The sequence below is a fragment of the Leucopleurus acutus genome (genome assembly GCF_964270905.1).
Source record: "Leucopleurus acutus genome assembly, chromosome: 14".
Taxonomy (NCBI): Eukaryota; Metazoa; Chordata; class Mammalia; order Artiodactyla; family Delphinidae; genus Leucopleurus; species Leucopleurus acutus.
Window position 1 is genome coordinate 9,069,906 of NC_139156.1, and position 27,851 is coordinate 9,097,756.

General features: G+C 40.8%; 1 protein-coding gene and 1 long non-coding RNA gene across 2 annotated transcripts; one reads left to right on the forward strand and one right to left on the reverse strand.

The window, feature by feature from the left end:
- Positions 1 to 3,796: 3,796 nt before the first annotated feature.
- LOC309971071 lies at positions 3,797 to 8,431 on the reverse strand. The gene is made up of 3 exons (XR_014326717.1): positions 8,350 to 8,431; positions 7,511 to 7,581; positions 3,797 to 4,263 (listed from the first exon to the last, which is right to left on the reverse strand). It is a non-coding gene; the product is annotated as an uncharacterized lncRNA (long non-coding RNA).
- Positions 8,432 to 8,754: 323 nt separating this feature from the next.
- Positions 8,755 to 23,415, forward strand: LOC309971106 (ATPase PAAT-like; the record flags this gene model as incomplete). The annotated part of the gene is made up of 6 exons (XM_082853916.1): positions 8,755 to 8,918; positions 9,696 to 9,899; positions 10,738 to 10,810; positions 12,922 to 13,128; positions 19,306 to 19,760; positions 23,058 to 23,415. 6 exons carry the CDS (start codon positions 8,755 to 8,757, stop codon positions 23,290 to 23,292), a joined length of 1,338 nt encoding a protein of 445 aa, XP_082710042.1. The 3' UTR covers positions 23,293 to 23,415.
- Positions 23,416 to 27,851: the final 4,436 nt, after the last annotated feature.

The following is a 27,851-nucleotide window of genomic DNA, read 5'->3' on the forward strand; positions in this document are numbered from 1 at the left end:
TAAGTATGATGTTAGCTGTAGGTTTTTTTGTAGATGTTCTTTTTTGAAATTTTATTTATTTATTTTTGGCTGCGTTGGGTCTTCGTTGCTGCACATGGGCTTTCTTTAGTTGCAGCGAGCGGGGGCTACTCGTTGTGGTGCACAGGCTTCTCACTGTGGTGGCTTCTCTTGTTGCAGAGCACAGGCTCTAGGCACGCAGGCTTCAGTAGTTGTGGCACGCGGGCTCAGTAGTTGTGGCCCACAGGCTTAGTTGCTCTGTGGAATGTGGGATCTTCCTGGACCAGGGCTCGAACCCACGTCACCTGCATTGGCAGGTGGATTCTTAACCACTGCTCCACCAGGGAAGTCCCTGTAGATGTTCTTTAGCAAGCTGTAGTTCCCCTCTATTCCTAGTTTGCTAAGAGGTTTTTTTTTTATCATGATGAAAATGTTGGATTTTGTCAAATGCTTTTTCTGCATCTATTGATATGATTGTGACTTTTCTTCTTTAACCTGTTGATATATTACATTAATCAATTTTCAAATGTTCAGCCAGCTTTGCATGCCTAGAATAAACCCCACTTGGTCATGGTGTCTAATCCTTTCTATACATTGCTGGATTTAATTTGCTAATATTTGGTTGAGGATTTTTGCATATGTATTTATGAGAGATATTGGTCGTTGGTGTTTTTTTGTTGTAATATCTTGTAATGTCTGGTTTTGGTATTAGGGTAATGCTGGTCTCATAGAATGAGTTAGGAAGTATTCCCTCTGTTTCTATCTTCTCAGAGATTGAAAAGAACTGATATAATTTCCTCTTTGAATGTTTGGTAGAATTCACCAGTTATTTTGGACGAGTTATCTTTTTTAACAACCTGTTTTGGAACAAAATGATTTTTTAAAATTTTTATAAAAATTGTTTTATATTCCAGAACATCAAAACGAACTATTATGACTTCAAGTTTAGGTGTCCACTATCTAAAAAGACATGCTTTTCAAGGACAGGTTCAAAAATAAGCATGTGATGTTGGCATAGAGCCATAATTAAGAGTACAACCCTGAATTTGTAAAGCTTTCTTCACAGACCTCACTCCCACCTGAGACCCAGAAAAGGACAATCGTGTGATGAGATACTTACTGAATATGTGGTCTCTTAAATAAGCAGGGTGCCAACATGGTAACATTGCATTTAGTACCAGAGACAGAATATTTGAGAGTCCGGGTGCGTGAATTTTTGGGTCAAATAATGGGGCCCAGACCACTTGGGTATGTGAACTATGTCCTGCTTCACACACTCCCTTCTTCCCTCAGCCCCAGGACTGACCACTTTGCCCTAGGGAAGGGAGCTACTCTTGGCTGTACTTCAGTGGAGGAAATACTTCGCACCTGTGAGAGTGTAAAGGTGTGCCACAAAACCATTCTCTTCTTGAAAATGATCTTAAGAATGTAGTATCTCCTTATCAAAGAAAGCAAGTGATAACTCACATATATCTAACTCAGAGTTGCTGCCTTTCCTCCAGAATTTATATAGTCAAGTGACCCATCCTCAAGAGACATCTGTGACCCATTTTCCCTCACATATAAACACATAACGTGAAGGCACACAGGTCACTCCTGTTTAGGATTTATTGTTAAACTTGATTTAAATCACTATTAGATTGGTTATGTCACATGGGCAGTGTTAGCTGTCATCATCCTGTTTCTTCTGATCCTCAGAAGAGAATGGAGGCTGGTCAGTAATCCTTCATGCTGGAGCAGTCACTCTGCTTTGAACTTGGGGTGAGACTGCTTGACTGACCTTACTTTGCTGGTTCTCTTCTATCAGTTCTGCCACTCACAGCCACAGGCATTGCATGGGACTCTTGCCTCACCTAGACTACCACATGGGCTGTAGGAGGTACCCAGCACCCAGTTCCAATTTTAGCTTTAGCTAAATCTTCCCATGTTGGGGGTGTTCATTCTGTTCTTCTCATGAGAGCTTTCAATTCACTGTGATCCAGCTGCCTGTTCCAAACATGTTAGTTGACCTTAAGGGGAACTGTATTCATCTGAGAGCAAGTGAGCAGAAAAAGCAATGTGTGACAACTCTGGGTTTAAGCTTCCGATCTGTATAATGAATGAAGTCCTCTTAAGGGGACTTAGAAAATCTGAGATTCCACCTTCTGACATCCCCAGTATCTTCAGAAGCAGATTTTCTCCTCTGGTTACTTTTAACACTGTTTTCTACCAACTCAGCACTCAAGTTCTTTAATCACTAACAGAAATTGCTAACAGTCTAACTGCCAAAGCCCAGGTTTATTTAAACATAGCAAGAGCCATAAGACCTCATCCCTCACCACTTTTGTCCATCTTCTCTTTTCTTTACTGATCCTTAGAGCTAAGCCTTCTGGAACCCCTTTCTAGTCACAAACAGATTTTTACTATTAAAAAGACTTTGAACTGCTTTACCTTAACCTCAAAATGACTCTGATAGCATGGCATTGTTCACAACCTCTCCAAAATCTCACTTGTAGTTGCTGAGAAGATTAACTAATACGTGTTTACTTTGTGGCCTAGCAGACACTTAGTAAATGCTGGTCTCCTTGGCTGCCACCCACTTATAGGTCCGTGAAAATGAACTTCCTTACTTTACTCTCCAATGAGGTATTGCTCATACCCATTTCAACAACTCCTCCTCTAAAGTTTATGCCAAAGTAAAAATTATAAGCTTATTCGCTCCTTTTCTATAATCACCATCAATGTCATTTCCAGTTGAATCATCATGTCACCAGTCTTATTGTCCTTCTTAGCTTCTTTAAAAAAACCTAACAAAGACAGCCTAAAGTGTGAGCCAGATACTCAAACGTTACCAAATCTTGAACTAATTTTACAGTATCTAGCGTTTTTCTGATTTCTCAAAGACCACTTTGCTCCTGGTGTTGTTAGGATGAAAGCAAAGTAAATGACCTAATACGCTGAAAGTGGGTACTTAGACCCAGAATAATCATCAATCTCACTAACGCTAAGAACCACCAAAGTGTCTGAGGAAAGATCAAAGGTACAAGAAGCAGTTCTGCTAAGAAGAATCTGAGTGCTACCAACCTCTGGCTCACAGATGAAACAGATGTCAATTCCTTGGTTCCTTAAGCTTCCAAAACAATTTTCTCAGAAGAAAGCAATTCCTAGAGATTTCCAACAGAGATTCTCACTGTTTCCTTGCTTCCATCATGGTGTCATATGTTTAAAATTATTATAAAGATGTTTAAAACAGTCAACCCCCTCGAAAGCCTAATAAATGAGCCTCGTATTTTAACACTGCAAAAGTTAACCATTCATTGTTCACTTGATATTTGTGTACCAAATACTGCCTTAAATGCTGGGGATTCACACATAAATAAAGACATCGTCTGGTGTTAAAAAAAGCTCATAATTTATTTGAGGAGAGAAAGTGAGAAAAATAAAATGTGCACAGCACAGAGATAAATATAACTACAAATTTTAAAAATTTACATTGGCTGTTCACATTACGTTGTATATAAAAGCACAACTCTCAAAGGTAAAACTGGTAAAAAGGATTCTATAGCTTCCCCTTAACCTGCAGTCTAATAGTACAACATATCCCTGGAAGGACTTTAATAAACATACCTCAAAATTCTACAATTATACATAAAGACAGGTAATTTTTATAAAAAACACACAATATTCAAAATGAGTTGTGAACATACTATGTAGAATTTTTGCTCAGTTACTTCTTCACAATGTACAAGTGTCACAAAAACATAACAAAAAATAATAAAACACATCCAGGGCTTCCCTGGTGGTGCAGTGGTTGAGAGTCCGCCTGCCGATGCAGGGGACACGGGTTCGTGCCCCGGTCCGGGAAGATCCCACATGCCGCGGAGCGGCTGGGCTCGTGAGCCATGGCTGCTGAGCCTGCGCGTCCGGAGCCTGTGCTCCTCAACGGGAGAGGCCACAACAGTGAGAGGCCCGCGTACCACACACAAAAAATAAATAATAATAATAAAACACATCCAATAGTTGATTTAGCTTGGATACTATTTTGTTTCATTATTAACTTACCAAAAGAAGAGTTAGTTCACATAGATCTTAAAACTCTAGGTAAGCAGTCTAAGACCCCAAGAATGCAGGATAAAACAATCCCATGAAATGGGTCCATTATGAAAGTTCTTTTTAAGCCAGGTATTCTGAAGCTGGAGTGGATTTTTCCACAGATGATACCATGTTATTCATGCTGGTTACTTTTCAAGCCACTCTTTCTGGATTCGTTCACATTAGTGTACATTGCTGTAGATCCAAGCAGAATAAGGTTGTTAATTTTTTTTAATGTAGAAGATAAAACCCACTTAAACAAAAGCTCTTTGCAGTTTTCAACAGTTTAAGGGTATAAAGAGGTTCTGAAACCCAGAGTATTTAAGAATCTGTTATAAGGCATGTACAGTTAGCAGTAAAACATGGTTATGGGATTTACTACCTACCTTACCCCCAATACCTATATTTGTACCTTTAAAGAAATCTTTTCCCCAATTTTAATTCTTCTCTTTACTAAGACTCTAGGGTAGTGACAGTGGGCAGAGACAGCGAAGCAAGAACAGCATGTAACCGTAGTGCAGGGTTCTGTTTTAAAGCTGCACACACCATCTCCTAATAAAACTCTACTACTTTCCCCATATAACTGCTGTTACTAATGGAAGAATGCGCAATTCTTCACGTCTTGTTGCTGTTTGTGCCTTTATAACAGATTCTTAAACAGGAAAGGATACAGACTAAAATTAGCAAAGCAAAGGCACATGGAGCAGAGTCCAAGAGAAACCAGGTGCAAGCATTCAGCAGTGATGTGTGACAGCATGTGCAGAGTACTGCCAACCAAGAAAGCTCCCCTGAGTCTTGGTGTTCAAGGTTTTTATTGGGGGTCAATCAGGTAGGCATGGAGCACCAATGTGCTGACATTAGTTTCTTAGTCTTTACCTTCTTCAGAGGCCAAACTAAAAGAGTATAGCCCTGGGGGCTTCCCTGATGGCACAGTGGCTAAGAATCCACCTGACCATGCAGGGGACACAAGTTCAAGCCTAGGTCCGGGAAGTTGCCACATGCTGCGGAGCAACTAAGCCCATGTGCCACAACTACTGAGCCCACGTGCCACAACTACTGAAGCCCATGTGCCCTGGAGCCCATGCTTCGCAACAAGAGAAGCCACCGCAATGAGAAGCCCACATGCCACAACAAAGAGTAGCCCCCACTTGCCGCAACTAGAGAAAGCCCGTTCCCAGCAACAAAGACCCAAAGCAGCCAAAAATAAGTAAATAAATTTATATTAAAAAAAAAAAGTATAGCCCTCACCACACATCATGCTGTTAGCACAACCTAGCTGGTGGGGCTGAGGCCCATAGTTAAAAAGACAATTTTATTAAGCAGATATTCCAGCAGCTTAGAGGATAAGACAGGAGTTGGTCAGGAACCAGGTCTTTCTTTGGAATGTGGGCAAGTTTTGAACATCCCACGCTTAACAAGTTAACCCTTTACTACAAAAACAGCTTTAGGATAAGAAGGTGTCACACAGGTGATAATCATGGATGTAGGCAGATTTAGCTACACATCAAGAGCTTCCCCATAATTTCTACATGTCTTCAGAAAGGCTGAAGCCAGGCTGTATTGAAAACTGTATACAGTCCAGCAATGTTGGACTAACCAGAACAGAGGTTATAAATGACGTGGCGGTGGCGAGCAGCTATAAATGAAGTTGGGGAAAAAGGGGTAGGAAGGTTACTCTTTCTTTCCTGCTTCTAACTTAATTGCAGGTCCAGCATTGAGGCAGGGTGAGAAAAAGGAACTCCAGGCAACCATAGGGCCTGCAGGGACCAGAAAGAATGGGAAGGGAGGAGAAGAGGTACAACTCAAGTGGTACCAGCTGGGAGGAAAGTTAAGTTCCTAAAACCACCTTGCTGGGAAGTATACTCCTGGGTAAAAGGCAGGGCAAATACAGTAAGAACTCATTCTACTTAAAATTAAGATGGTCAACACCTCAACTGTCATATTACTAAATGAATGGGCCCAAGAAAATTAATACCACAAGTCACTTCTTTCTAAAATGTACCTTTCATATATGCATTGGTTCATATTCTGAAAACAGATTGGAAATATGCCTCTAAAGAGCATATTGAGTTCTTACACATTAAGCTGTAATAAACTTTAAAATGAGTGAGTGAAAGAATTGCATAGTACATCCTAGTGATATTGGTGGTAAGTTTCCAACATATATTTTATGATTTATTTCAAGGGGAAAAATAGGGCCAAAAAATCAGTTGTAATTCATGATGAGAGCAGTTTAGCGTATTAAGAGTGAGGTCAGTTCTGAACAACCACCACCCTGGCTGTGAAGAAAAAAGCATAAGCTTGAATTTACTATTTTTGCCTTTTTCTGCATCTCTTATTTTGTGATAAAGCTGCCAGCCAACTCTCACCAATCTATCAATTCCATACAACAAACCTGTACTCAACCCCTTTACCAGGCATAAAATAATTACTAACCTCAGCAAGCCTACATAGTAGGGAACACAAATATGTAAACCGATAAAGTCGGAAACAATAAGAGAATCATAGTACCTGACAAAGATTCTTGCCTGGCCAAACTTTATTCAGGCTCCTGAACCTTCTCCTAGGCTCATCTGGGCATTTCCTTGTAAAATCTAGTTTTAGCAAGAACACTGCTAAGTCAATTTAGTCAACTTATTTTAATTCCAAATCCCCCATCCTCCATATCTGACCACCCTTGATAGCTAATCAGGTTCCTCATCTTCCATCATCCCCTGGGTGATGTCTAATAACCCTGGCCTCTCACCAGCAAGAATTCTGTTAGGTAGGTTCAGGCACAATCATCTTGGCCCTTGAGGTTTCTCATTAGTAATTTTCTATCCACTGACCCCCCTACCCTGCTCCTTGGCTTTAAATTCTCACTTGTCCATGCTGTATTTAGAATTGAGCTTGGTCCTACACTGAGGTCTTTTCCCTTATTACATAGTTCTGAATAAAATCTGCTTTTACTGTCCAGTTTGGGTTTTTCTTTGACATAACTTAAAAGTATAAGAGTAGTACAGAGGAATGAGTTTAATTCTATAGCAGAGTGGAGATCTGCTTCATTCTGAACGATGCACAGGATTTTCCCTGTTCCAAAAGAACAGGCATTCCAGAGGGAAAAGTCTGCGCACAGGTGGGGGAGATGGGAGGGCAGGGAGGCAGGTGGGAGCAGCAAGCACCGGAAGGAGAAGAGGGCAGTGCAGAGGATGGAGTGGAAGTGGCTGAGAACGAAGGCTAATGACAGTAAAGAAGCTCCCGGAACTGTTCAAATGAAAGCTAGTGCTTGAAAACAGAAGAAGCAGAGACGAAGAAAGATAGAACAGGTTTCCTCTAAGAAAACCAAGATTTGGTGATTTACTGGCTGTGCGAAAAAAAAAAGGGGAGACAATAGGAGTCTAGTTTCCTGACTTGGTCCTTCAGCCTTATTCAAGAAAGTCAAAGTCCAGGTGATAGTACTGACCTGGCTCCTAAAAGTGGACACAGGTGTTTCTGAAGAAAAGCCTATTTTCTTTGGGCTGTCCAAAGCTGGTCCTGTGAATTAAAGTTAATATATAGGAAGCAGGAACTATAAGACAAAAATACTGATGTAGACAACCGAGAATGCGTCGGCAGTATTAAAACACCTTTGCAAATTAGGCCCTTTACACTCAAGGCCTTTGGAACTCTGACAATCCACTTTTCTATATTCTAACTCCCTTTTTTCTTTCAAAAGGTGGAAAACTCATCTGCACAGGCCTCTTCAGGAAGGGGACAGATAGTGGTGGTGGGGAGGGACCATCTACCTTCCTATCCCGGGGGCATCTGGAAAGAGCCACCCGCTCCCACTTCCCCGGACCCAAAGCTTCAGGGTCTTCCAGGCCCAGCTCGCATTCTGCTCCACGGCAGACCCGAGGCCGCCGTCCTGCTCGCTTTTCCCGGGGCCGGGAGAGCAGACCCCACCCCCTTCGGGCCCAGGCCTTTCTCCACCTGCTACCCGGCCCGGGGGACACGAGGGCGGCCAAGGCCACAGACCTCCCTCAGACGCCACCCGCCCCGGCCCCACACCAAGGGCGACACCGTCCCAACCTCCTCCTCAGCTAAAGCCGAACGACCGGCACCCACCTGACACCCTCGGAGGAGAGAGCGCGTGTGCGGAGCGGGCTGAGGACTTTCTGAAAAGCCGACTCCACCGCCCGGCCGCCGCGTCCCCAGCCCCCCGCACCCCACCGCAGTCCGCGGAAATGCTCCGCGTCCGCGACACAGACAGCGAGGGTCGGGACGAGGTCCTTCAGGTCTCGAGCGCCACGACATCACACCTACCTCACGACGTACTCTCCTCACCGGACCAACCCTGCGGGTCAGTCCAGACACCAGCATCCACACGACATCTCCGGCGCCAACGTCAAGCCACCACTGGGTTCCCACGCGCACCGCATCGCGCCTGCGCACAGCCCAGCAGCTGGACCAGGCTGTCAGTGCGCATGCGCCGGACTCCAGCTCACCCGCACGCCTCCGCAGATTTTGCACCATCTGCTCAAACCGGCCGGCGTGCGCATGCGCATGTACGGTAGTTGCTCTCTCCCCACCCCGGCGAGAAGCTGCGGCTCTGGGGTTTGCAGCCGGACGAGGCGGAAGTCGCTCTGTTCCTTTACAGTCCCTCAGTCTGGCGGAAATTAAAGAGCTGTAAGAGAGGTTCCGGAGCTGGCCTGGCGTGTAGGTGGCCAGATGGAGGCCGAGACCGCACACCCGCCACTGACCCGCCGCCCGCCGCTGGCCTCTTCCTGGGATGCCGCGTGTGGAGCCCTGGCCCAGAGTCTCCATCTCACCCGGTCTGATCTCGGCGCCCGGGACGCCGACTGGGAGGAGCTGCTGGCGCCGCCTGCCACCGGGTGTGCCGGGCCGGCGGGGACTGGGGTTGTGATCGGTGCCAGCCACGCCCCTGGGGGAGCCGAGATGGGAGGCGGGGGCCGTGAGGGGAGAGGGTCTGGACCCGGAGCCGAGCCGGTGACGGGTCTGTGCGGGTGGCGAGGGCGAGGGGGCAGGTCCTGGGTGGCGGGAGGGTGGGGGCGGGCCCGCGGGAAAGAGGAGGCGACTCCGGCGTGAGCGTCGGGCGCAGGGGACGGGGGGCAGGTGACCTGAAGACTCGGCGTTTCACCCCCTTCCCCCTTGTGTCCGTCACGTCGGCTCCTGAGGCCCCCTGTCGGGATCAGAACCGCCTTTCTGTCCCGAAACAAAAACCTCCTGTCGACCAAAATAGGCATTAAAAAAAAATCCAGATGTCGAAAATCTTCCTCAGCTTAGTTTTGAAAATGGCACACTTTGGTCCTTTATTCCATTCTGCACCCCGCCCCACACCCACTTCTGAACTGTTTTTTAATTTACACTAGCTGCACAGTACATATATTTCATTAACTGGACAGGCAATTATAGGAAGTCGCTTAGAATGTATTACAGAAGTCAAGGGAAAAGAGAGTGGAGAGCCCTCACCTCTAAAGCATCATTTCCTTGGGAGTTCTGTATTGAGCATTTCGTCAGTGCTTTGCAAGGCGCTTGGTCTCCAAATGCAAATGTAAATGAGTAGGATAACATGTCAACCCCTGTGGCCCATTAAGTGGGTTAATGACAGTGTTCAGAGAACTGTATAATATTCTTCCTTTTCTTTTCAGCCAGGATCTGGTGATTTTGAAAAGGAACGTGAACAGCCAAGATGAAAACCCCTGCTTCCTTTACCTGAGATGTGACCCTCCTGGAGGTGAAGAAATCGTTTCTATTGGCATTTTAAGTTCAGCAAGAAATATGGAAGTATACTCAGGAGAGGAGTACTGTGGAACCAGTAGGGGCAAGAATGTTTGTAATGTTCTGGATAACAGGTTTGTGACGTATGCGTGTGGAAGTGTTCTTCTGAAGTAGTGTTTTATTTTCTTGAGCTTTTGTGATATTTATTAATTCTCTGACATTGTATCTGACCTTGGTGCCAGATACTAGGGGAGAGAAGATAAAAACATACCAGCAGACATAAAAGTTTAGACCTTTAGGGATCTTAAAGACAGTCTAGATCAGCCTAGTTCTTTTTATAAACGTGGAAATTGAGAGCTAGTGGAAGAGAGAGTAGTTGGTAAAAGATCATAGCTAGTTAGTGGAAGACTATGATCAGATGAAGTTCTGGTAAGTGTTTCTTGTCTGTTTTCTTTAACTCACAGCGATCTGTTTTCCAAAAATTAAGTTGTCTATCAGTCTGGAACTTTGAACATTTTCCTGTAGGAAACTCTTTACACATAGTGCGTGAGCCCGACGCTGAGCCATACCAGTATACTTATTTAACCCATTTTTATACTTGTTGATTTTTTTTTCTGATTTCTTACAAAGATTCTGACCTAATCTCTCCTTAATATGAATCAAAATATGAAGTGTTTTATATACCGTGCATGTTGGACATAATGGGTACGTTATTGAGCTTTACAGTGTGCTCTGTGCTACGTAAGTATACATTTGATATCTAATTTCATTTTCTTATACAGCTAGTAAGTGGCAGATGTTGTTTTTGTAACCAGTGCACTTCAGTAGGAAGTCCCAGCTGTTTACGCCTCACCAGGAAAACTGAATCCAAGGATTTAAATATTGTCCTGGGAACTTTTAATTTTAAATGTAACTGTTAAAAAGTGATAATATGTAATTTTTTAATATAAATTAAATCTTTTTTATTTTTAGTGAACATGAAAAGATTATTTTGTACAAAAAATATCTAAAATTGGAGTCTTCCACACATGCTTGTAAAATAAAGGTAAGTCATTCCTAAATTTTAACTAATTTGAAAACTACAGTTGTTTTTCTACTATATATACTTATTATCTGTAGGTTTGGTAATGTAGTTATTCCAACTTGGTCCCTGGTTTTAGTTCAGAAATACTTAGTAAACATGTAAAAAGAAATTCTTTTCTAAATAATTGTCTACCTCTTTCAAAATTTGAACATTTATTATTTACAGCAATGTCATTACATGTACGATTGATAATACAGTGATATTGTACTTTTAAGCCTTGAAAAACTGTGATGAAAATATTTTTTTTAAATCGAGGTATAGTTTATTTACAATAATACATAAGTTTATAAAATTTTTTATCTTTATATAAAACTTAGGTGCCAAAAAAAAAGCACAAGCAGTTTTGGTCCCAAAATATGGAGAAAGATAGAATATAGTTAGAGAAGTTTCAGACAAGGGCACCACAAAGTTAAAGGGATTTGGACTGCTGTCTTCAGCATGAAAAATATTGTTAAGGTGAACTTTCCTGATGTCATCAGATCTAGGGAAAGGGTACGGAGCTGGAAATCATAAGCCCTGACTATTAAGTGAGCTCTTTTGCTGACTAGCAGAATAACCTTGGGCAAGTTTCTTCACCTGTTTGGACCTACTTCATGGGTAATATTAGGGGACTAAGGAAAATAAATCTTGGATTATTTTTATCTCTAAAATTCTATGCTGATTATTACTTACAGAAGAGCACAGAACTGATTATCCCAAGATGTTGTTTTAGGTGTATATACTAGTAGCTTCTGAAGTCATTTAAATAAGGTGATTCATTCATCCAACAAATACTGGAGTGCCTATTGATGCCAGATACTGTACTTGGCATTTAGGAATTGACAGTTATGAAATAAATTGGAATGGAGCCCTCACATTGCTAATATTATAGTGGGCAAGACAGATAATAGGTTGACTCAGTGTGTAAAATAGGTACTACATTCGCTAGTTTGAAGGGCTTGGGGGTTAAAAAGCAGAACAGGGATAATATGGAGGTTGGAATGTGGGTGTTTACATTTCATGAGGTATTTACTTACTTGTTGATGACAGTCACATCTTTGGTGCCACACTGAGTTTTTAGATCATGGGTCTGTGTTCGCCTGTGTCTTTGTGTGATATATGGGTTTGTTATGTCTGTGAAGGTGAATGGTATTTGAAACTGTGCTGTGGAAGTACCAGGGAGTGAAAGAGTGTTTCATTTAGGGAAATCCTTGGGTTTGTATGAAAGCTTCTTCTGGGCCAATAGTATACGTAAGTTAAAAGTAATAGTTACTGATGCATATGTTTGAGCACTTACTCAATGATATATACTGGAAATTTTAACACATAATCCTCATAACAACCATGTGAACTCATTTTACTCCTGACTCAAGTTTGGCATTTGCCCGTGGTCACCCAGGCAGAGCCATCACTGAACACAGGTCTCTCTGATTCTAAATGCTGTGTTTGTTCCACTTTGCTACTTTGTTGTCCTACACCAAACATGAAATGTCTTTTGGTTTAGAAGCATGGACAACGTGAAGAAGCATAAAGCATTGGAAAAGCTACTGGGATAGAAGCCAGATGAGCTAGGGTCAAAGCTTGACCTTTATTTACTCTTTTCACAAGTTAGAAAATCATCGTGAACTCATCTTTTCTATATGTAAACCATTGCGCTCTCTTAAGTCATCTGGACATTCTCTTAGAATTCCTTTAGAATTCCTTTTAAGTTCTAAAATACTGACTTATGTTTAGTATTTCAGCAAATACTTTGCATGGGTTTCTAGAGAGTCTTATTTTGTATTAAATAATATTATAGCAAGTTTCAGTATGTTAAGGTTTCAGATTGGTATAGTTTATCCTTAATTCCTTAAATTATTAAGTAAAACATTATTTACACTTAACTTTTTAGTTGCAGTAAGACTTTTTAAATTCATGTAGTACTTTTTAGCCTTTTTCTGACTATGACTAGAGAAAACTTAAAAATGTACTTGAAGTTAATTTTCAGATTCTTGAATGCTTCAGTCTTACTGCAGTATTAACAAGAAGTGACCTTAAATAATGATTGTTTTTATTATCATTATTAATTTTCCTGAACTTTTGTTTTATATTAGTTGCTGTCCTTTGGTGAAAAGCAGTGTGTGTTCATCAGTAAAGTTGTGGTACACGTGAGGCCAGTTTTGGCAAATTCTTCAGCAGGCTGTCCTGCTCTAGGATCAAGGATAGACCTGGAGAGGGTCCAAACCATCATAGAGTCCTTGGGGTCAAAGTTATCACCTGGAGCTCAGCAACTGATGAATATGGTTAGATTCCAACAGCAGGTGAGTAGAAATGGATTTCTTTCCAAATACCATTAAAATTCTTTAAATAATGGATTCTTACAAAGACTTGTGGTGACATAAATTTTTTCCTTTCAACTTTTATTATTTTTTTTAACAATTTATTTTGGTTCAGAATTCTTTTTTTTTTTTTTTTTAGTTTTTAAATTTTGTATTTTTTTAAATAAGTTATTTAATTAATTAATTTTGGCTGCGTTGGGTCTTCGTTGGTGTGCGTGGGCTTTCTCTAGTTGCAGCAAGCACGAGCCACTCTTTATTGCGGTGCTCAGCCTCTCATTGTGGTGGCCTCTCTTGTAGAGTGCGGGCTCTAGGCGTGGGGGCTTCAGTAGTTGTGGCATGCGGGCTCAATAGTTGTGGTTTGTGGGCTGTAGAGTATAGGCTCAGTAGTTCTGGCACACGGGCTTAGTTGCTCCGTGGCATGTGGGATCTTCCCGGACCAGGGCTTGAACCTGTGTCCCTGGCATCGGCAGGCGGATTCTTAACCACTGCACCACTAGGGAAGTCCCTCAACTTTTATTATTGATTTGACTGTTACCTTTACTGACTTAGGTAAAAATAGCATCTTGCAAAAAAAATGTTTTTGGTACAGACTTCACAGTTTTCTATGAATTCTCTTGCTCATTCATTCAGCAAGCATTTATTAAGCTCCTTCTTGAAGTATAAGACACTGTTTTGGTTAACTTTCGAAGATTCAAAGATCAGCCTGTCTTTAAGGATCTTTATTTGTAGTCTTATTAGGAGAGTCAGGGTATCTAAGTGGGGAATGATGAGGAATGCTAAGAGATGCTTATTAAAGGAAGTAGCGTTTTGTCTAGGCCTTTAAAGAGGTAGGGTGGGATTAGGCAAGTAAACTTGGACGGATGCAACTTAAGAGGTAGAGAACAGTATGGATTAAATCTTCAGTGCTAGAGGAATAGGATGTAGTTAGGAAATGAATACAAGTTCATTTCTCTGGAGTGAAGAAGTGAGAGGGGAAGTTTCAGGTAGACTGGGGCTGGATCTTAGAGGATTTTGAATGATGTTATAGAGTTTGTGGGTGTTTTTTAGCTCTGTTTTAATAAATTCAATCCGCTATTATGTGTAAGATGAGTCAGTAGGAAAGATGCGTCAACAGAAAGTGAGGCTACAAGAAGGAAAGCAGCTCTGTGTTATTTCCATCATCCAGAGGACAGTTAATGAGAGTCTAAACTTGGAAGGAGTAACCTGATGCTGGATTGTGAGATGCTACAACAGTGGGGCCATTGGGACTTGACAACTAACTTAAGATGGGTTCTGTGGGAGAAAAACAGAATCAAACGTGAAACTAAAGTTTTGAAAATGGTGTTACCATAATATACATGGAACCCAAGGAGGGAAGCGACTTGGGGGAAAGGAGTGTAATTTGGGAGTGTTGAGTTTTAGATGTGAATAACACATGCCCTGGGGTGATGATGTGAGGCTATGGAAACACAGGTGGGGCTGGTGGAGTGGAGGGAGGTTTGGGAAGAGCATGCCTAGTAGATGATGGGGAAGCGGGTGAGGGGAGAGACCGGAGCCAGGAAGGAAGACCCTGGGAGAGTAGGTGCGTTTGCTAAGAATACGGGGAGAGGAAAAGGGAACCAGAAGAGCAGGTCACGGCAGTGCTTAAGAGTCGCAAGAGATCTGATGTCAGGAGACCTGAATTCAAAGCTCTTAGTTCTGTTATTTGGCATCGCTTCCTCTTTTTGAGGATAAATTTCTTCGTGTTTACAATCTAAACGATAATACTGGTAAGATCATAGGATGAAAGTTAAAACCAATAATATGAGTTTAAAAGCTTGCATAACTTTTGTGAGATTTGCCGATATTAATTTAGGACGAGGATCGTTGGATCGACAGGCAGACACAGGAGAGCAGGAGAGTTGCTCATGATCTTGGAAAGCATGGAAAGGAGAGCTCTGAAATGAACAGCGTCCGCACTCTCCTTGCTCTGGCACTAGCATCTCACCTCCATACCTCAGGAGGCTCCTAGCTGGTCCTCCTGCACCACGCTCCCTCTCCACAGTGCAGCCAGCATGGCCTCATCAGACTCCACGTCCCCTGTGTCAAGCCCCCGACTGCTTCCCTTGACACTCAGAACTAATCCAGGTTCCTTACGCTCTCACCTGAGATCTGGGCCCTCGTTACCTCCTCAGCCTCATCTCCTGCTGCATCTCCTTAGATGCCTTGCTCTAGACATTCTGATGTGGGTATTCCACAAACATCCAGATGTGCTCCCACCTCAGGACCTTTGCCCTCTTAACCGTTCTCTTTGGCCAGAATCCTCTCTTCCTGGCCTTAGCAAGTCTGCCTTTTTCTTGTTATTTCAACCTCATCTTAAACGTTCCATCTTGAATGACACCTTCCCTAACCACCCTGATTAAAATATTAGCCTTTTCCTCCACATCTGTATCATGTGTTTTCATCAGCGCTTTCTTGCCTGTTTTTGTTTATGTGTTGTTCTGTGTATCTCATTAAGATATAAGCTTTGTGCAAAGACGACCTGTCTGTCTAGTTTATGGCTCCGAGTAAATTTTACATAATATATATGCCCTTTGGATTATCAACTAAATACTCCTTGGAGATCTTCAGGGGGTCAGTTTGAATAGTGATGAGATGGAAACCAGATTTTGAGGGATTAGATGATAAATGGGTAGTTAGAATGTGGAGGTAGCCAGGGTAAAGTGGGTTGTTTCAAGAATGATAGAGATAAGGAACCTGCCGGTATCAGAATCCCTTGGAATGTTTATAAAGTGCAGAATCCTGGCCCTCACCAGTGACCTGAAACACTGAGCTTGTGATCCAGGACTCACCTACTTATACAGGCAATGCCAGATGAGTCTTATGCATAGCATATTTTAAGAACAGATGTTTGAGGGGAAGGATCCAGTGGACATAGAGATTAAACATTTAAAAACAAAGTTTTTGTGTGTGGAAAATTTTGGAAACATTAGAGAGGGTTAATGAATTAAGTAAAATCAGTTCATGGACTGATTTTTATGTTTTAAAACCTTGACTTTGGAAAAGAAATGACGTGAATAGTAGTTTGTGGGGTTTTTTGCCCATGTTTTTAGGGTTTTTTGTTTCATTCCCAAAATAATACATTTTCTTTGCTATGAATTTCCGTCCATTCACAAGTACATAAGGTATATTGTAAGACGGTTCTCCCAACTCTCATCCTATTCCCAAGCTTGGTGTGTGTCCTGTCGCATTTTCTATCATATAGAAACACAAGTCCTCCAACCAACAGCACGTGTGTTGTAACCCCCCAACACACGTGCTAAATCATTATCTATGGGGACATTTGGGAAACCCCCTGGGGAAGAAAGAAGGTGATCCTGTTAAATCGTCTTTTAAACATGCTAATAAAAGTCTTCTTTCTCGTGGGGAGGCTGTATTTATGAATGATTCTCACAGGATATACCTGGTTCTCTAGGATTGCTTTTGTCCACAAACAAGGAATCCATGGAACGTCTTCCTGGAAAGTCATTTAAGCTCTGTAACTATCTGTTGAGTATAAAGTAGGGATGTTTCATGATCAGAACCTCTCCTTCTATGGAAGGGGTGTAAACCCACACTGTTTGGAACCTTCATATGTTAATTGGGGCAGGGCCTGTCCTGATGAGGAAAGAAAGGACCTGGGGAGCAGCTTTCTAGACTCCCTGCTTCACCTTTGCCTTGTGGTTCCTTGTTTCCTGGAAAGTTTCTTAAAGTGATTTCTTCTTTCCTTGTATTTGAAGTTCACATGTGCTGACTTTCATTTGTTTTTGCTTTAGCAATTTAGAATAATTGAGTAGGAATTCTGAGTCAAAGTGCCTGGCATATAGTTGTCATTTAATGTTATCTGAGGGAAAGCTGTGCCCGACTTTCTCAAAGAAAATATATTCAGTTATTCAAGGTTTTCACTGTTTACCTTTTTCATCTTAAAAAAGTAAAAAGATCTTTTTTCTTGCATTTTCAAGGTGATACTTGTTCAAATTCTTTATAATTAAAAAAGTTAAAGACAGTGTCTTGAGAAATCCTACAAGATGTTCAGAGATAAACAGTTTTTCAAAAATCTGGGGGTATATGTGTACATATATGAAATTAAGTATACACATGTACAAGTATGTGGACACAATTCTACATAAATGCTTTCATGTTTTTTTACGCTGCTCTGTAATTTTTTTTTTCACATAATATATGACACGGACCCTAAACAGTAAGTACGTATGAATTATTTTATACATATTCTTCTGCCTACTTTTAAAAGGGTTTGAGGTGCCTTGCAAGACAACATACGACAGCTCAAGAAAATTAAGAATTGAATAAAGTCAAACAAAAGGAGCAGAAGAATAGTCATCAGCAACTAAGGTTGGGTCATTTACTGCACTGCCATATAGATTAACCTGTGAATTTCTTAACATTTAATTCAAAGTGAAAAATAATCACCGTAAGAGCTTTTATCTTAGAAAAATATGACTAATTTTTATAATCAGTGAATTTATTATAATAAAATATTACTGTATATCAAAATAGAAAAACTCATATAGCATGTCTTAATTCCATTTGGATTTTTTAATTATAATTTCTGCCAAATTAATTTTCGCGTACGATTTTGACATTGATTCCACTATTTATGTGATTGCTGTTTTGTAGAATTTTCAATTTTCTATCATAAAATTTTTTTGCAGTACCAGAATTTTGCCACTACCAAAAATAATTGAGTTTTTCCTTTATGACTGAGTAAAGCTCCTTTTCACCTAAGGAGAGTTGTCTAATTTTTAAATTTTGTAAATATAATTGTATGTAATCCTCGTTTTCAGGAATAATTTAAGATTTTTTCAAAACTTGCATTCAATAGAAGAAGGTAAGATTTCTTTATAAAGAGAGTTTCTCCAACAGGCAGTTCAGTAGAAGTTCCGTGGGGCCTTTGTTGTTCCCACCCTACCAACATCCCTGCTCCCGGCATTCCCCTATCCTGCTGTATTTTCCCTAAAGTATTTATCACCATCTCTATTCACAGGATGTATTGTCTTTCTTTCTTTTTTTCTTTGTTGTTTGTCTCTCCCTGCTCCCTAGATTGTAGTGTCCACAGATCAGCAATTTTCATTTGTTTTGTTCACTGGCTTATTACCAGTGACTGAGACAGTACCTAACACAGAGTAGATTTGTGGTGAATATTTGTTGAATGAATGAGTTTGGGGCTGGCTTAATCCAAGAATCAGTTTTTAGAATATCCAGAAAATATACGGACTGAGGGTCTTCACCTAATCTTGTGTAATTTTCTCAGTCTCTCTCACTAGATACTGAGCAACACTAAGTATGAGATGATATTCCCTATAAGAATCCCTAGTAGAGTTCTGTGTTTAGAATTTAGGATGGAGGTGTATAACTTAACATTTAGATAGGCTAGAGGTAGTTTTGCTTTTCTCTTGTGGAAAAATTGAAGAGCATAGCAAGAACATGGCCCTGTGTAGGAGACAGTGTAACCTGCTCTCAAAGGTGAGCCTGAGTCTTCTCAGGAAATAATGTAGCGTAGCCGGTTGAGTTGAGGCCACAAAACATAATCATTACCCTCCAAATTATTAAGGCAGACTTAGCCAAAAGGTAGGTCTTTTTAGTCATCGAAAATGTCACAGAAGTACTCATATAACATCATACTTTAAATATGTAACTATCTGGTCTGTCTTCCAGTGAAAATAAGTTGCATATCCTTAGGTTGGCTTACCATATGTGACGGCGGGCAGATGATTTTTAATTCTATGAAAGTTATCAATTACTGTGACTCAGCTGAGAATACTACATTTTTACCATATATTAAGGAGGCCTTTGTAGTGGAAACATTAAAATATGCCCATGCAATTTTACTAAGTATGCTTGTATTTATTTGAATATTTTCCTTAGCAAAACTACTGAAATGATTAGAAGTCCTGACTCTGGAGTTTGGTGGCCTGGGTTCCAGTCCTGCTTCTGCCACTGACTAGTTGTGTTACCTTGGCCAAGTTAACTTTAGTCTTGGTTTCCTAACTTGATATTGGGATAGTAGTTATAGCCTACTCCATGTGAAAGTTTTGGGGATCAAATGAAAGTAGGCAGGTTGCCTGACTCTGAGTTACTCCAGAGGTTACCTGTCATTATCACTCATGTTAATAATAACATTTGCTTATTTACCTTGCTTAGAATTGTATTCCCATCGGACAGCAGCTTCAGTCATTTTTGGGAAGCACTGGATTCAAGCACATGATCGGACTGCAATCATCATCTGCTTCAGGGGCCTTCGACAAGTCATCCCCCACACCTTTCCCTTCCAGGACTGGATTGACATCTGGAAACGTGGCTGAAGACTTAAAAGCTTACATTGATAAAAGTACGCAGCCAGCTGGTGGAGGAAATATGACAAGCCTCCAAGAGTGTAAAATTGTGCCACAAAACCATTCTCTTCCTGAGAATGATCTTAAGAATGCAGTATCTTCTTTGTTACCAAAGAAAGCAAGTGACAGCTCACATATACCTAACTCTGAGTTGCTGCCTGTTCTGCAGAATCTGTGTAGTCAAGTGAACCATCTCCGTGTGGGACCCAACACCAAGTGGCAGGAAAGCATCACCAAGCCCGGCGAAGGCGTTGTTGGTGTTACGTGAGTGTCTAAGACAAGTGTGGTTTCGATTGGGGGCGGGAGGGGGGAGGCAGGTGGAGGAAAGCAGGTTTTTTCAATAATTACTGCCTGAAAATGTTTCCAGAGAGGATTGTAGGAGCTTTCACATTTCACCATTAACACACTATAGGAAAGAAATACTCAGCAGAGTAGGATGGATTGCTTTGAAAGAAGTGGGTCAAACTGGAGGTGCCGAGCACTTCTCAGGCATCTGATGGAAGGGGTACAAGCAGCAGATAGGGTCAGAGTAGAGAGTTGTCTGCATGAATGGAGAGGAGCTGTGGTGACCACGATATGTACATTTTTTGCCTGATTGTATGAAGTGAGCCATTGTAACATTTCCTCTGTAGATCGTGTGTGACCTAGGCTAATTTTGGAGTCATCCAAACGTTTTTCAGCTCTGAATTATTTCTAGTGTACAGGCCCTTATCCCCTGATTTCATAATTCCAATTTTTTCCAGTCCTGATTTGATTGAGGGGTGGCTAAGTGTTTAGTATGTTCCTCAACCTTTATATAGATGTAATGTGTCCAAATTTTGCGCTAGATTGGAATTCAGGACTCTAATCATAGTTCTAGCTTAACAGTTTTGCCTTAGTGTTTAAATCTTTTGGTTTAGACATTTTTCCCATGTAAAATGAGGTAGTTGTATTGGTTGAAATTTTAATGTCTCTAATAGCATTGAAATTTGAGGAATTTAATAAGTTATTGAAAAAAAAGTGGTTCTTTCTTGGGCAGGACAAGGAAGGATAACAGTAGTCTTTAATAGTTGATAGTCTACATCAGTGTTAACTTGTGATATGACGAAACAAAACAAACAAATAATAAAACCCAAAGAAAAAAACCCTAAATATTTAAAAACTGCTCCTGGGTCCAGCTGAGATGGAATGTCCCCATTTCTCTCAGATACCCCACTTTACCAATAAAATCCCTGGACATAATCCAGCAAACATACAAAGACTGTAAAAGGTGGAAAGAAGTCAGATTGCTCAGGGACTGTGAGGCTTAGTGTTCCTTGGTTCCTAGTTGCCTGCGAGTTTCTTTCATCATAGATGGGTATAGGATTTTGTCAAATACTTTTCCTATGGCCATTCATATGATCATGAATTTTCTTCTGTAGTCTGTTCATATGGTGAATTACATTAATTTCAAAAACTGAACCTGCCTTGTATACCTAGAATAAATCCCACTTGGTTGTGGGCTGTAATTCTTTTTTACACAATGCTAGATCTGATCTGCTAATATTTTGTTGAGTATTCTTGCATCTAATTCATTAGAGATACTGGTCTGTATTTTTCTTGTACTGTCTTTGTCCGGTTTTCACGAGGGTGATACTGGCCTCATAAGATGAGTTCTACATCTTAGAAGAGATTGTGTAAAATTGGTGTTATCTCTTCTTAAGATGTTTGGTAGAAGTCTCTAAGGAAAGCAGCTGGGCCTGGTTATTTCTTTCCTGGAAACTGTTAAATTACCAATTCAATTTCTAACATAGTAAAGTTGTCAATTCTCCCTATTGATATGCAGGCTTAATATTATGCATATTGAAATCCCACCACAATATTTGGCAGACATAAGCAGGATCATTTTCAAAATTATATGAAAACAAAAGAGGTAGAATAGCTAAAACAACTTTGAAAAAGAAGAATGAAGTGGGAGGAATCACTCTTCCCAGTGTCGAAGTCTTATGTAGTTAGAGTATTCAAGATGATGTAGTGATGGCAGAGGGACAGACACATAGGTCAATGGAACATAATGGAGGGCTCAGAAATAGACCCACAAAAGTACGCTCAACTGATTTTTGACAAAGGTGCAACAGCAATTCAATAAAGGAAGAACAGTCTTTTTAACACATGGTGATGGAGCAATTGGATATCCGAAGGGCAAAAAGTGAACCATGACCCAAACCTCATACCTTATATAAAAATTAGCTCAAAATGGATCGTAGGGCTTCCCTGGTGGCGCAGTGGTTGAGAGTCCGCTTGCCGATGCAGGGGACATGGGTTCGTGCCCCGGTCCGGGAAGATACCACATGCCACGGAGTGGCTGGGCCCGTGAGCTGAGCCATGGCCGTTGAGCCTGCGCGTTCGGAGCCTGTGCTCCGCAACGGGAGAGGCCACAACAGTGAGAGGCCCGCATACCACAAAAAAAAAAAGAAAAAAAAAAATGGATTGTTGACTTAAATGTAAAACATAAAGCTATAAAACTTTTCTAATAATACATAGGGGACAAGCTTTGGGGACCTAAGACAAGACTTCTTAGATATGACACCAAAAGCAAGGTAATAGAAAATTTGATATATTGGATGCCATGAAAATGTAATACTTTTGCCCTGTGAACGACTCTGTTAAGAGGAATAAAATACAAATTACAAAGTGGGGAAAAATATTGGCAAATTATGTATCCAACAAATGACATATCTAAAATATAGAAAGAACTGTCAAAACTCAACATTAAAAAAATCCAGTTAGAACATGGGCAGAAGACATAGACATTTTATCAGAGAGGATGTACAAAAAGCAAATAAGCAAATGAAAAGATGTGTGACTGACCTCAGGGCTATTAAGGAAACGCATATTAAAACGACAATATACCACTATACAGTTATTTAAATGGCTAAAATAAAAAGTTTAAAAGTGGTAACAACAGCAAGTACTGATGAGGATGTGGAGAAACTGGATCTCATTTTAAATCCTGTGAGGTTTTAAAATGGTACAGCCACTCTAAAAAATATTTTAGCAGTTTCTAATAACTAAACGTACAGTTGTGCTCCTGGGCATTCATCCCAGAGAAATGAAAACATCTGTCCACACAAAAGCCTGTACACAGTTGTTCATAGAAGCTTCCAGTAATTTAATAAAGTTGTGTGGATTAAAAAAGAAAACTATTTAAATTGTACAGTTGCTTGGGGAAGTACTTAGAAAACCTTAAAAAAATCTTGCAAGATTACTTTAGATTTGGAGCTCAAAATCAAAAGGACCCTTTCTAAAGAGCCATTCTTTGAGGGTAGAAATTCCATCATCTTCATTTTTATATTCTCATTTCAATTGTATGCTTAAATGTTTGAAGAATTGAAGAAATAGAATGCTTTGGGCATTCAGGATTGCGGTCACCTGTTGAGTGTGTATTTTTAGAACCTGGAAATGTGCTGTATGGAGACAGTATAGTTGTGGAGACAAATTTCAGCAATGTGTGTTGGCTGCTTTATCGTACTACAGTTTGGTTGTTTTTGTTATAATATTAGGGAAAATTGTTACATTATTATTTTTTTAATTTACTTTTAGAATGGAAGAGCAATCCATTTGTTCCTACTTGGAAAAGATTCTTTCTAAAAATATGGAACTGATGGAAAAGAAACTTATGGACTACATTGATCAGCGAATATATAAACTCCAGGAGCACATAGATAATAAGATTGCTTTGTTAGTGGACTTGCTGCAAAGTCCCAACTCCCCACCCTCTGGCACGCCTCTAAGACATTATGACTCTGGAGAAAGACTTTCAAATGGAGAAAGATAGCACTGAACATGTTCAAAGTACTACAGATATTTATTACATATTTATTACAAATCCAAACCCCAAAAAGTCAAAGCAACTATTTAATGTCATTTGAGGATCACCGTTTACTTACGTAAAGCAATCTCAGTGTTCATTTTAACTGACTGTTACTGTAAATCTCATCCTGTACACTAAGAGTTAACATGATAGGGTCAAAAATTATTTTTGTTTTCCATATTTTTCACTTTTATAAGAAATTCACATATACTTGCTTAAAGTGTTCAGGTTTTTTAAGGATTTCTAATGCTTTTCATTAGTTGGTAGTTTATGTGTGTTTGATTGGAATACTCTTAATTTTTAGAAAGACCTTATGTTTTACAGGTATACAAAATGCTTAGAATACTTGATTGTTATTTTTTCTTTTTCTAATTGATCTTAGAAAACTGGGTACTTAAGACTTGCAACCTTTAATTTCAGATCACCATATTACCTTTTTTATTGTTTATTTCAGATAAAAAAATTAGATGTGATATTTGTCATGTGTAAAATTGGTTTACATTAGGGCCATTAATTTTGTGTTCTGTCACACTGTAGTTATGGATAGAAAAGTAAAAATTAGAACTGACCTATTCTTTGTTAGGATTATTACTTTAGATTTTATGTTTGATGTAAAATGAGAGAAGTCATCTTGTTTGATCTCCATCAACTCAGAAAGTAGAAGGAATTCTCTCCTTTTCTGAGCTGATACAGGTTCTTTCCAGAGCCCTTTTCTGATTAAAGTGTGAAATGCTGAGGTTCTGCATTGAAGGATTAAGGCATATGAATCAAGGAGATTGCAGATCTCTCTGGCAGACATGATTTTCAGAAATTATACCTATTGTATATGTGTTGTAAGGTGATATATTTGCATCTGAAAAATAAATGCATCCACTCTGGAAAGTACTTGTCTTAAACAAAAATTTTTTTTTCATCTAATATTTAAGATGAAAAAGGATGGTTTACACTCATTTAGTATGTTGTATTTTGATGAATTTAGTTCTTTGAAGTGAAAACTAATATAAAGTGTGGTCGTTTATTAATCACTCTGACCTTAGGGGCATGAGGACTTGTATATTACTTTTTCAGTCTTTTCCTAATTTATTAACAACATATGTAGCCATTAGGTAGCATTTCTTTCAGCACTCAGGAGAAATGTGTCTCATTTAAAGCTGAACCCTTTCATTAATAGTTTATACAATTTCTAAAAGAAAAGAATAGTTTATACAATTTCTGATTATTGTGGTCTGTTCTTTGATTCACAAATTGCTTTAATATAATTATAACGAGAACACATGTGCTATGTTTTCTAAAGTAATTAAAATAAATACAATATTCATGATTATAGTAGTAGAAATAATTCAGATGAGCTTTAAATCCTGATCATCCATTTCTTAATTTCTCCATGTTAATGAAAACCTAAATTACATTTTATATATATTAGAGATTCATAGTTATTGATTTTCTTATACTTACAAATTGCTCTATATATGTATATGTAATTGCTTTATTAAAATTATTATCACCTAAGAAAACACTGCCTGCTCAGATAGGAGGAACAGACCACGGTATGTACAAAATATCTGTTAAGTCTTTTTTTTCTTGTAACTTTTCTGCCCTTGTATGCGGCACACCCAGTAAGTCAAGTCTGGGAAATCAGGGCTGGCAAATGCACCTTCAGAGGTGTCACGGTAACCACTGCAGTTTGAGGTGGCTGCAAGGGGTGTGTGGGTGATCAAAAATTAAATCAAGATACAGGTTACGGGGAACTTCCCTGGTGGCGCAGTAGTAAAGAATCCGCCTGCCAGTGCAGGGGACACGGGTTCCAGCCCTGGTCCGGGAAGATCCCACGTGCCATGGACAACTAAGCCCGTGCGCTATAACTACTGATCCTGCACTCTAGAGCCCGTGAGCCACAACTACTGAGCCTGCACGCCTACAGCCCGTGCTCCACAAGAAGCCACCGCAATGAGAAGCCCACGCACTGCAATGAAGAGTAGCCCCCCACTCTCTGCAACTAGAGAAAGCCCGCACATAGCAACGAAGACACAGTGCAGCCAAAAATAAATAAATTTATAAAAATAAAAAAAGATACAGGTTACGTATTTTAATTTCCACAGTGCCTCGCCTTTGAGTATTAATTCATCTCTTTCTTTCCTGTGGTAGCATATTAAGTTTTTCATCCCTCTATCATCACTGGACTTTGATCCTTTTAGGTTCAGGGCAAGGAGTGAGTTTGTGTGCTGCTGCCACGTGGCTCATACACAGAGACGACCACTGGAGGCTCTTCCTCACTTAGCCCCAGCCTGGCTTTCCAGGCTCATTGGCCACCACCACATGACCTGCGTTGCAGCCCGCCCTTTCTTCCCAAGTCTCCTCAAGCTGCTGCTTCCGGCAGATGAGAGTCCTCGTGCACTGATCCCCACCTCTTCCTGCCCTAAATCACACTACTGTTCAAAGCTTAGCTGAGGTGCAGCCTTCATGAGCTGCCCTTGGTCTCTCCGTTCCTCAGCAAGCGACTGGACACGTGAAACATGAGAAAGCAACACAGAAGGCTCTTTTTAGGGGTAAGTAAAACAGTTTAGATTGGCTCAAGCACATGACGCATGTCAGGTAGAGGAAAGGCTTGAAAAGGTAGCCTGGGTCTGGCCTGGGAAAACCATCACTGCTCCACTCGGGATTTGTTAGCACCAAATAATCAGTGGCTCAAGCAGGAGGGTGACATGATTCGCTCTGGGCTTCAGAAAGGAGTGGAGCTTTGCTTGGGACCTCACGTGCAGAATTTCTTGGCATTCTGCTTTGGGTGCTATGAATGTACAACCATGTAACATCTGGTTGCCTGACAAAGGTAAGTCAGTGTTGCTCTTCATTTGCTCTCCAATCTTCGTCAGAATCACCTGGGGAAGTTGTTAAACATGAAGGTTTAACAAATCGCACCAGAGGGAGAAGCGGTCCCTGAATAGGCATTTCAATAGATCTCAGGGTTATTATTATTTAGATAACAGGCTGAGCTTGGGGAGTCCGCTTTGGTCTCTATCATAGCACACCTCGACACAGAGCCATCTGATCAGCCCCTCCCACCTGCCTTACCTGGGAGCTGGTTAGAAAGGCAAACTCGAGCTTTACCCCAAAACCAATGAATCAGAACCTCTGGTGGGGCCCAGCAGAGACCCTTCGGTGAAGGTTCCATCAAAAACTTAATGTTTTCACTTTCACGCTTTGCATCTGGATGAAGCCTGTGAATGGAACACATCTGTGGTTGGAGAAGAGCCACCATCAAAGGGATCAACTGCTCACATTGGCGTCACAGTTTACAAAGTGGTGACACCTGTGTTCTCACTGAAACCTCTCAGACGTTAATAGCCTCCACCGCCATTGTCAAACCACACATTATTCATTATCTTTTCTCTTTCGAGAAGCAGCAACAGGCACGGGGAGCTGAACCACTTTGCCAACCATTCTATCAGGTAAGTGGGAAAGATGGGCCTGGAATCCAGGACTCCTTTCCTTCTCTTGCTTCCATTCTCTGTTCCCCGTGCCCATGTGGATTCTGGTATAGAACCTTCTTACTTGGAACTGATCCCCTTTGACATTTGAAATCCAAGGCTGTTGAAAGGAGAAGTGACGCCTCTTCCATGGCCACCTCTCTCAAGGTAAAGCAGGTACACCATCTTCCTAGTTGTCCCTTCCTTTCCTCACATCACTACTTCCTCCTCCTTTTTTTTTTGGCTGCGCCATGCACAGCATGTGCAGCTTGTGGGATCTTAGTTCCCTGACCAGGGATTGAACCCATGCCCCCTGCAGTGGAAGTGCGAAACCTTAACCACTGGACCACCAGGGAAGTCCCACTACTTTCTCCTTCAGGGCAGTCCCATGCCCTGCATTGGACAGCAGCCCAGGATTTCAGTTTTCTACCATTTTGACATTTTCTCTCCAAATGCCCTCAGAGACCATATTTCCAAGATGACTTAGAGAAAAAATCACAAGGATAGAAAAACCTGAATTCTCTTTCCATCTTAGTTATTCCTGCTGTGTAACTTTGGATGAGTGGCTTTACCTTTCTTGGCCTCAGTTTTCTCTTCTGTAAGATTGGAGATATCACAGCCTACTCATTCTCTTGTATGAAGTTTATATGACTTGCCTAGCACAGGCCTAGTATATAGGAGATATCCAGTAAATGTTAAATTTTTCCCTCCCTCTTTCTACTCTTCTTTTCTCTGTCTTCTTAAGTAGCAAGAGTGGGACTTCCCTGGTGGCCCAGTGGTTAAGAATCCGTCTTGCAATGCAGGGGACGCCTGTTTGATCCCTGGTTGGGGAACTAAGATCCCACATGCCGTGGGGCAACTAAGCCCAGGTGCTGCAACTACTGAGCCCGTGCGCTCTGGAGCCCATTGGCCACAACTAGAGAGAAGCTTGCCCACTGCAACAAAAGATCCCGTGTGCCGCAACTAAGACCTGACACAGCCAATAAATAAATAAATATTTAATAAATAGCAAGAGTGACATACGTGGTTCCTAATATCATTACTATTCCAGTACATTTG